This window comes from Strongylocentrotus purpuratus, unplaced genomic scaffold (genome assembly GCF_000002235.5).
Source record: "Strongylocentrotus purpuratus isolate Spur 01 unplaced genomic scaffold, Spur_5.0 spur5_scaffold_1, whole genome shotgun sequence".
NCBI lineage: Eukaryota > Metazoa > Echinodermata > Echinoidea > Camarodonta > Strongylocentrotidae > Strongylocentrotus > Strongylocentrotus purpuratus.
Genome location: NW_022145594.1, coordinates 53002458 through 53012824, shown reverse-complemented (window position 1 = coordinate 53012824; position 10367 = coordinate 53002458). Strand labels below are relative to the sequence as shown.

At 36.1% G+C, this 10367-nt stretch overlaps 1 protein-coding gene across 1 annotated transcript; it reads left to right on the top strand.

The window, feature by feature from the left end:
* The first annotated feature begins 2855 nt into the window (after nt 1-2855).
* Nucleotides 2856-10159, top strand: LOC100891915. Its single transcript, XM_030978942.1, has 8 exons — nt 2856-3134; nt 3832-4101; nt 4849-4926; nt 5399-5632; nt 5920-6129; nt 7025-7303; nt 8487-8747; nt 9828-10159. The coding sequence occupies exons 1-8, from the start codon at nt 2873-2875 to the stop codon at nt 10157-10159; spliced, it is 1926 nt and encodes a 641-aa protein (XP_030834802.1). The 5' UTR covers nt 2856-2872.
* The last annotated feature ends 208 nt before the right edge of the window (nt 10160-10367 follow it).

The following is a 10367-nucleotide window of genomic DNA, read 5'->3' as shown; positions in this document are numbered from 1 at the left end:
GGAAAAAAAACTCAACCTATTGAAGATTTGACCTGAACAATATTATTGAGAGTACTGTCAAATGGAATAAACAGATTATGTAAATAAGTACTAATTTAAATTCATAAATTCAGTTCCACTCAAATTCCAGTTGGTCATTCAAAATGGTATATAAGGTGAAAGAAATTGGGCCATACTATATTTAACACGGGCAAATATCTTCTTCTTTTTTTTGCACGTGATGATATTTAAATTTATGTATTTTTCATTATCACTTTTCCATGCAGGTAGATACGCCATGGTGCACACTCAGTCGCCTTCAGAGGGAAAGATAGAAGGTTAGTTTTCACTTCTATCGTGAAAAGTTGAAAGGAAATACAAATAGTTTTCAATTTCGCATACATTTTCTGTTTTGGAGCGAGGAATGGGCTTTTACACTTTAATAAACCTCTTGATTTCTAAAGAATGTGTACCATTGAAAAGCTCATCAAAGTACTGGGCATCATGCATAATAGGGTTGAGAAGATGTTTTTGTTGCTATTCCTTTGTGTCAATTAATGGCTTATGGATGTACGTAGAGTTCATGTTCTTATAAGCTGGTTGTATTCAAGAGAATGAGTTTTCGCACTTGCATACAAGTTATTATGACAGACAACTGCTTTTAAACATTTAATGCATAGCAAGCACTGAAATAACACGGTCATACTTTCACGTCAGCCTTGTTCTTTCAACGTTGTTTACAGTATATATATGCAAAGCACAGGTGGCATGATAAAAACTAAGATTTTTTAAATCAATATACAGACTTGGAGGTTTTCATTAATTTTTTAAACAAAAAGAGGGAGGAGCTGATGAGGAATGGTTAAAAGCTTTTTTGAAAAATTGTTTCTAGCTATTAGAGCGGCAACATATATACCGGTATATAATACAGACTGTTGATAAATAAATTCAGTTTGCTACAGATGATGTAGTCTGCTGCCCCATCGTTAATAGATGATGATCAACCTTTTCTGATCGATTCCACAACATTTCTTTCACAATGCAATAGCATGATCAGAACTGGTCTTTAACTTTAAAACATGTGGTATCTTATCCATGCAAGGTTCAACACAATAAACAATAAACAAGGATATCCCACAACTCATTATTCAGGCCTTTTTAGAAGTGACACAGAATTATGCAGGCCCAATCAAACTTTGAAACGTGGTGAAGAAGATATAGTATACAGTGAAACTCTATAAAAGTTGCTTACCTAAGATGTATATCAATATAAATAATGATATCAATTGGTAATTAATGTGACATGGTCCATTGGCTTGATAACATTAAACGTCAGAGAAAAATTTAACAACATTTTCTTGTTATCCTTTAAAAAAAAGTAATAAGCAGCATTTCATCATTAACCGAGGGCCTAAATTTTACAAAGTGCAAAAGCTAAAGGCATGACCCGCAACTCCTAGAATTTAAGATTTCAAGATTACTATAGATATTTGAGAAAATAAATTATGTAAGGATGATCAATAGTGATAATGAAAAATATGTTGCAAAATGTAGGGGAATGAGAATGAGAACAGGCACGGCTTGTAGTGCACAAGTTGATTCAGCAATATGAGCGCGCATCATCAAACAATGTTGTAACAAAATATATACAGTCATAAGGGGTGACTGTTACATTGGCCGCCAGCTAAGATCGGGGTAAAAAGCCTCAGTATCGGGAAAGTGTGCATGTGTAATTATGCTTGGCAACATTCCTATTTAAATTAAGCACCGAAAATACCCCAGTGCACACCCAAAGACAAATTACATAAATTGGATGAATGAACCAATTGAATCAGATTTGTTTAAATATTAATGTGATTTATTCAGCATTCAGACATCGCATTATAGGGCTAGTAGGGTAATATTGATTTTTATATGTAACATTGCAATATTTCATTTAAAACAATAGCGTAATTATATAAGCCTTAATCTTGACAACGCGTGAGTTTTACGTTTTGCAACATTTGTATTTGAATTCAACACCCAAAATTACCGTAGCTGGTACTCAAGTTTTGTAGGTGGGGGCGAAGAGGTGCATGGACCACACAAAAAAATGGAGCCCTATTCTCTCCATGACAGCCAATAGTCTAAATGGTTGTACGTGGCTCTTAATACGTCAGGCTTAAAAATGAAATTCATTCCTTTTAATGAACCGATTGCATTATTTCACCTTGAATTTTTAAAGCTTTTCATGAAATAGACACTGATTTAACACTGTTCGTAAGATATATAATTGTTGTTGTTGTGGTTTTTTGCAGGAAAGATATCCTACTATGAATTGTGGTGTCTCGTGAAAAAAATGGATGAGTCTGATTTGGCAAAGCTGCCGAATGCAATCATCGGCCTAGGCATTACTGGCGTTGAAGAACAGATAACGCGAGATAGGGCCTATAGCTTACTTTGTGACTGGAAAGAAACTAACAATCTTGAAAATGAAGGACCTCCACTGATGAGAATTTTAACTAAATGTGGAATTAGCGATCCATGGAACGCTTTTAACGGTAAGTTTCGTTTTCTTCTCCTGTGAACAGTAAGTCTTTTTAAAATATAAAATGTGTATGTGAAGTATTATATCATTAAAAGAGAGAGAAAAAAATACACATTGGATTGTATCGTATTGTCAGAAATGTTGCACTGCAACATCCAGTTTATGAATTCATGATATTGATAATTGAAGATACACTGTACAGCTGCTTTAAATATATGAAGCTTCTCAAAACAAGTGTATGCATAACAAATAACAAATATTATTTTTAAAAATTAAGGCAATCTAACCTTTGGAGCAAAGACGTAAATCAATGATCATGAATTTTTTCCTTATTACACTGAAGTACGCCTGCAAAACAAACCAGCAATGGTTTCTGAAGAACTACTGGATCACATTATACGGAGCATAAGTGAGGAAAGAGATCTTCATCGCTTTCTTCTTGAACTCATCCCGGACCGAAATGTAACTTTGTCTAGATCGGCAGGAAAGAGAGGAAACATTGCGACTAAAGCCAAGAAGGATTTGGAAAGATGGCGTGGCGGAATGAAGACAGCAAACCCAAACTATCTGTTGAGTCTCGCCCTAGAAAGAGCTACATGCAAACCACTTGACAGGACTTTCTTCCAGGGTAAGTGTTTTGTGAACTAAGGTTTCAAATTGCGATATATTTCGGGAAAACATCTTCTGGCCCATTTTTACACATTTTTAGACTATATTTCATATTCATGAATTTATGATGGATTATGATAAATAAAAAATATATATCATACAAAAATTAATAATGGACAGCTGCTGTCGAGTAGTTAAAAAATGTGTTTAAAAAAAATTATTAAAACATGTTGAATGTTAGAAATTTTTCAGATCATAGATTAAAGGATATAAATCATTTACGAATTGTGTAAGTTTTATTTCATATCATCGAATATTTGAGGCAACTTGAGAGAACAATATAAATACTTTTAGAAGCTAGAGCATTCAATAAATGTTGTGATTGCGCATTGCAGCTATTGATAATCTTGAACTAAAATTAATTTGTCCTTTTAAAATGCAATTTGGAAACTAATTTGTCTTATACTGTATTTGAATAACTTATGACATAGCTAGGTTGGATCTAGCAGGTGGGGTGGATGTTCATTTGCCCTCTTAATTCTCATTTCCTCTCTTTATACATTTGTTATCCTTTCTTTACCAAATGAGGAACATGTGCCTCCATCCCCGTATTGTAGCCACAACTGTAGGCAGCAACACTTTGTACAATATTAAAAAGTTATTTTGTAAGAGCAATATGAATTAATTACGTTAAGCAATTTTTCAAAATGTAATAGTTCCTGAAGAACTCCTGAAGGCGATATCCCCACAAGAGGTAGATCAGTTCGTCTACAAACTGACAGGAAGACACTGCACGAGGCTTGCTACAGCTGAATGCATCGCCGACAAGAATGGGATTAAAGCTGTAATCGATGATAACAACAAAGATCTTTTTGACACTCGTCGAATGATCATTGACTGGGTAGATGGACATGAATGCAGCAACTACGAGAAGAGATGCAGGCTTGATGATGCTATCATCAAAATTGGTCGCCATGACATGACAGGTATTGTATTATATTATATTCATGAGAAAAAAGGCTATCAATTGGCGCCGCTGCAGTCATCGCAGAGTAGACTCATGGATTGCCTGAAGTTATAACCACGAGCAATGAATTTGAGTAGCGGGGTCCTCGATCACTCGATACTATGTGCTATGCAGACGCAATAAACTTCAAGGTAACCCAAACTTGAAGTTAAAAGGAATGATCTCCGACTTAAAAAGTAGTTAAAAACCTTTCCGTCTGCTGTGAACCTTGGTCATTGTTAGTGGATCTTTGTTTAAACTTTGAGGTTTCGCAAACTTAAAAATGTATAATTATAACTACAAAGGTCCTGTGTGAACAAATTCATTTCTGAATCAGCGCTTGTCAGACCTCACTGATAAAGAAATATCAAGATTTTCAAGGTACCTGTGCGCATGCTCTTGTCTTTTCAATGGAAGGGCGGATATGTAGCTTGTACCTTCGTCATAAAATTATGTGGGGTCTGAGCGGCAATTTTTATAGATCGATTTCATCAAACATTAATTGTATGCTTTTTGTTATTATTTGGGCAATTTTGTTGAAAAAAAATATAATTGTTTTGTCATTTTGTTTGTTTCTGGATCATAAAGGAAGCTGCTCATCGTAATTGTTTAAGTATGTTAATTTCAGTTTTTCTATTTTTTTGCACAAGTGCCTGTACATTTTTGCAAGTACCCTGTTTTTAACATTGGGCAAAAATGGTTCATGGTACTATTATCTGTGTTTCAGATGTTTTCAAGACAACGTACTATCGGGTTAAAACAGGAAATGAAGTAGTAGGACCACATGCTGATGCCGAGTCTTTCAGTAAGTACATCGGTCAACCATTTTTTCTTTTCTTTTTAGGGTTTAGTTATTCTAGGAAGAAAAAAAAACATTCTTATTACAATAAAGGTTTCTTGGACATGTCTTAATAATATGTGATATAGAAATCTGATATGCATGTGCTAAGCCAACAATTTAATCCACTACAAACTAATTGATTTCGTTATTAATATTTTTACGTAGTGATTTGAGCATCACACAAAGGCCCGACTAGATCGACTGTTGCTGTAATATCAGCAAAGCAAAGAAGTGAGAGCCCTTCGCAAAACAGAGAAAATTACTGTAAAAAAGAAAGAAGTGTTAATAGGATGTCTTCGTAATTTACAAGAAACCCACATGTTTTTTGAATATTCTAACTCTTTGAAAGTCTTTCCGGTAGATACAAATAATGTCTGGCCCGCACTTTAACCATTCAAAGTCGATGATGGAATTTTTAAAACGTCTGATCTTACAGATAGCCGCAGTGTATTCGATGACGATCTGGCGGTCTTCCTGAAATATCTCCCATCAGATGCAATGCATTTGTTTCTTGAGAAGCTTGGCATCCCGGTTGACGAGGAAAGTGATGATCTTGAAGAGAGGCTGCGAGGTTGGAGGGACAAACAGATGAGTGATACTAAAGCATGTGACCTGCAGGATCTTGTCTCGATTTACCAAGAAGTGCTGAATGACAGTAATTGCAGTGATGGTAAATACTTGCAAATTAAGATACATTTGTTATGATTGTGAATGACGGCAAAATCAGTTATCCAGCTTATCCTTCTCTACAGGGAATTCTCTTTTAAGAGAAAACAAATAATTACCATGTTACAGAAGTTTACGTTTCACTTATTGATTTTTTTTTCTTGTTCTAATTTAGTGATTTTAAATTCTTGCTTCAAACACTTTGCACCTACAGAGAAATAAAACAAAATAAATCACGTTTAAAGTGTTCCCCTTTATTTGTGGTTGTCATTTAAATGTATTGTTTTGCAGTAATCAAAGTTACAGATGAAGAACTGAAGAACTTGGTTGAAAACATCCCTAGTGAACTTGTGCAAGATCTCACTTCAAGGCTTGGCATAGATATAACAAACGAACGGAATAAATCGCTTCTACAACACCTGAAAGGTTGGAGAGATAATCATGAAATAGGGACATGCCGTGAGGCTCTGAGAAAGGCACTCCAAGAATTGGGATTATCAGGTTTGTACTTCTCTTCCAGGATTGATATTGATATTAAAGTGAACCGGCAACAATAGTTGAAGGTTGATGAAAAAACTGCGTAATTTTGTTATGAAATGTTACTTATTTTATTCCTTCTACTGTACTAACCCTCTTGCATGCAAACAATCCTGAAAAATTCTCAAATCACAAAGATATTTATGGTTTTCTTTGAAGGCGTCACTGGTCAACACCTTCTAACGGTAAATTCTCCCAACCATTTTTTAATTTTCCCAACTGTTTTTTCCATGAAAATAAGACATAAGACAGGATTTAAATGTCTGGAATGATATCAGAGCCAATTCATAGCTTTAATGTTACGATTTACATTCACCTAACATGTAATTGAATTGTAATAATATAGTTGGGAGAATTAAGGAATCAATCAGATCAGTTTTTCCTAATTGTTATCGTTAATAATGGCCTGTTTTCACTCAAACTTTCAGATTATCTTTAATTTTACATCTAGCATTGAAGTCACTACCTTAATTTAGCACCATTTTCTCTCATCTGAACAATATGTTACCAAGTCCCTTTAAAGGCAACAACGCAATCATGATGATACATAATATTTGTAAGCGCCAATCCACTATTCAAATACTCTAGACACCGGAAGGAGTATTGCTACCTTATAATTCCCAAAGAAAATAGTTTTCAACATCTAAAACTTTGCATGATGAAACACAGCGATATTATCTCCAATTAAGAGACGCCTTTATTCTGAAGTGAAAAATCAAGCAAGCAGGAATATTATTTCCTGAAGAAGACAACTTTTTTCACAACTTTCCAATGCATATCATTAACATGACTAAAGACTTCCTAATTTTGATAAACGTATACTGTACTATTGGGCTAACACGTATTTCTCTTCTTTAAGGATGCATTGTCGACCTGCTGCCTCCTCATCATGTATACCAGGCTGAGGTGGTTCGTTTGGCATACAACATTCTATACAAAGATGTTGAACTATTGGCCACACTTCTCGGTATGGACACGAGCAGACGGAAGGAAGTTCAGAAAGCAGATAAGGGAACTGTTGGTCTTTTGATAGATCTATTGAATCAATATAAGGATGATGACGTGTATCGGCGTCATGATTTCTGTGTTTCACTGGGGAATCTTGGATATCTGGATGCTGCTCAATTAGCCTTCTTCGGTAAGAAAAAAGTTTTAAAAAACATGCATAAAGAATTGGATTTTAATTTAAATTAGTAAGGTTCACAATTTTCTAACTAACTCAATTGGATACATGCATTAAAAAAACCCACCAACTGTTGTCATTACTTTAATCCTATCTAGCCTGGGCTTTTTAAAAACTGCATAGCCCTGGGGGGGGGGGGGGGGGGGGGGGGGGGGGGGGGGGGGGGGGGTTCTAAGGCCCCCCCCCCCCTATGATCTCGGCCGTGAAAATTTGCATGCATGTCAAGTGAAGTGTATAGAATACTATGGTAATTTCAATTTTGTTTGAAAAATCCACTCATTTTCATTTTTATGGTAATTTATGCAAATAAGGTAATAAATTCACATTTTTACCCATAAATCATATATTCTTCACATTAAACATTAATTTTTACTACATATATTCTTTAAACCATTTGGGGTAATAATACAACAACAGAATTTGGAAGAGCCAGGTTATTCCTTATGTTATCTATTGTTTTGATAATTCCTTAGTATTTCTTTGTTTTTTTAAACTTAATTATGTATTTTATTGTTTTTTTGTTGTTTTATTTCATTTCTATAATTTAACCATTTTGTCCCCAAAATAAACACCTAAACTACAACAAGACCAAATAACCAATGTTTTATCTCTTTTTTGGAAAATCACGAAAATTTGCGATTTTCGGGCTGACATGCAAAGACAAAATGTCACGTGAATTTGTAACGGTAGGTCCGATTTTAAAAAAAAAATTGTCAAAAGATGCGCAAGACTCCAAAGAAAACAGTCTTAAAATTCCAGTGCCATTTTTTTATTGCGTCAAAAAATTATCGCGAAAAATGTAGAGGGGGGGCTTCTAAAGCCCCCCCCCCCCCCCCGGGCTATTTTGGGTTAATAGACATTTCCTTATCATTTTTAACCCGGCCCTAGCCAATTAAACTTAACGTAAATTTAAGGTAACTTATGCTGGGTTTAAAGAACTTCAACCCCATCTCCCTGCCGATATCATCTTAATTTATCTAGCATGTAAACAAACATAGGGCCAATCCGTCATATTTCCAGAAAATTTGTTTTCAACTCTGTTTCAATAATAGACAACATAACAATATCTGCTCTAGTTTTCATCATGTTTTGTAAGTTCATTTCTTAAACAAAGCTGCATACGTTCATATTTACCAAGGTTACGAAGTAAGCCTCAGCGAACTTAGCAACATCACCTCACCATTGCAGAAGGAGGAAATGGAAAGATTGTTGGACCATCTTCAGGCCGACAAAGCTGGCAGATCAGTTGTGCGAGGAACAAAGGAACCATACGACAATTTGAAGCTGATAATGGTGTGGAAAAATCAGTTTAGGACAGAGCCCTTTCACTACAGACTCAAGTTAGCTGTTGGTCTTAAAGCTATTCAGCAACCTAAGATTGCCTATGATGTTCTGGCAGGTAAGGAACACTCAGAATTCAAAATTAATCATTGTAGAAATTAAATATATTGCTAAATACTTTTACATACCAAGTGAAACTTGTACAGGAAAACACAAAGCAATCATTTATCTTCAATCTTTGCTGTAGCCAGTGGCGGATCCAGGGGGGGGGGGGGGGGGGCCCCGGGGGGCCCGGGCCCCCCCCCCCCTTGAGAAAAAAATCATGTAAAATCACGTGATTTTTAGCTTTTTTTTTGGGGGGGGTGCAATTGAAATTTTTTTGAGGATCAAAAAAAAATGTGCTCACTACCCCCCCCCCACTGAGCGAATTTTTGGCCGGCGCGATTTTCAAATTTTCGGGAGCAAAAAAAAATTTTAAAAAAAAAAAAAATGTGCTCTTTACCCCCCCCCCCCCCCCCCCCCCCCCCCCCCCCCCACTGAGCGACTTTTCGGCCGGCGCGATTTTCAAATTTGCGGGAACAAAAAAAAAAAAAGTTGGGCCCCCTCCCCTAAGAAATCCTGGATCCGCGCCTGGCTGTAGCACTGTTTACTCGAGAGATTCTTCATTATGGAGTAGCCCTTACTTATACAATGTGCCCTAGCTGTTAAGGTCCTATCATAATAAGCACTGGCACACTGATGGGGGGGGGGGGGCGGGGCTTGCCCTCCCCCAAATAAAATTTAACCATGACTTATTTTCAATTCCAAAAGTGATTTATAAATGTTCGTGATATCACATGATTTTCAACAAAAAACGGTAAAAAAAATAAGATAACGTAAATTTAACCTTTTTTAAACAAAAACAAAAAGCATGTCCCCCCCCCCCCCCCTGACAAAAAAATAGTGATTCTTCTCTCCATCACTCCCCCCCCCCCCCCCCCCCCAGCTTATTCTACGACTGGCTGAGTTGGCGCTAAATTTTTCCTCAATAACTGGATCAACAAAAAAAAATATGTGCTCTTACCTCCAATTTTTATTTGCTCATTACGCCACTGATAATAAGCATATCGTATTGCATAATAGACAGAATGAAGTTTGTTTTCACAAACCCAGAAAAGGGGGCCTTTTATTATATGTGCTATTTTTCCTTCCATTATAGGTAAATATCGGACATTGAATGTCAATTCCGATGTTGTAGAAAGTATTTGCAACAGTCTTGATGTTGATCCGCTGAAAAAACTCTGTGGGGAAATTGGACAGTATAAACTGATGCAGAAGAGTCGCAGCAAAACAGCAAAAGGTGTAGGGGTATGGGTAACCAACTGGCTTGAACAATTCGACAAAACCCCTGCGAGGACAACAGTACTCAACATGACCATCGACAAGTTCACCTCTCGAAGACTTAAAAATGATAAGATCTTCAGGGCCGGATTTTTCGAACTTGCTGAAGAAATCATGCTAGTCGAGTATCCCAGATTCCCATCTGATTAGTATACAATTGCCTGGTGCAGGTTGGCCTCTAACTTAAGCGCTCTCTTATATGACCATAACATAATAAGATTATTGAAAGAAAACAACTTTATCAGTCTTGAGATAGAATTGACGGTCCCGATTTTTTTTTTTATTGAGAATTGACATTAAAGCTTACATTTAAACGGATTGGGTAACTTTGCCTCAGATTCTGAAACAAAATCCAGGA

What these genes read in the sequence shown, in the direction of transcription:
- LOC100891915 (XM_030978942.1), top strand. Translation starts at nt 2,873, where the DNA reads ATGGTTTCTGAAGAACTACTGGATCACATTATACGGAGCATAAGTGAG. An exon ending in TGACAGTAATTGCAGTGATG is followed by an intron (nt 5,633 to 5,919) that starts GTAAATACTTGC and finishes ATTGTTTTGCAG; the next exon opens with TAATCAAAGTTACAGATGAA. An exon ending in CCAAGAATTGGGATTATCAG is followed by an intron (nt 6,130 to 7,024) that starts GTTTGTACTTCT and finishes CTCTTCTTTAAG; the next exon opens with GATGCATTGTCGACCTGCTG.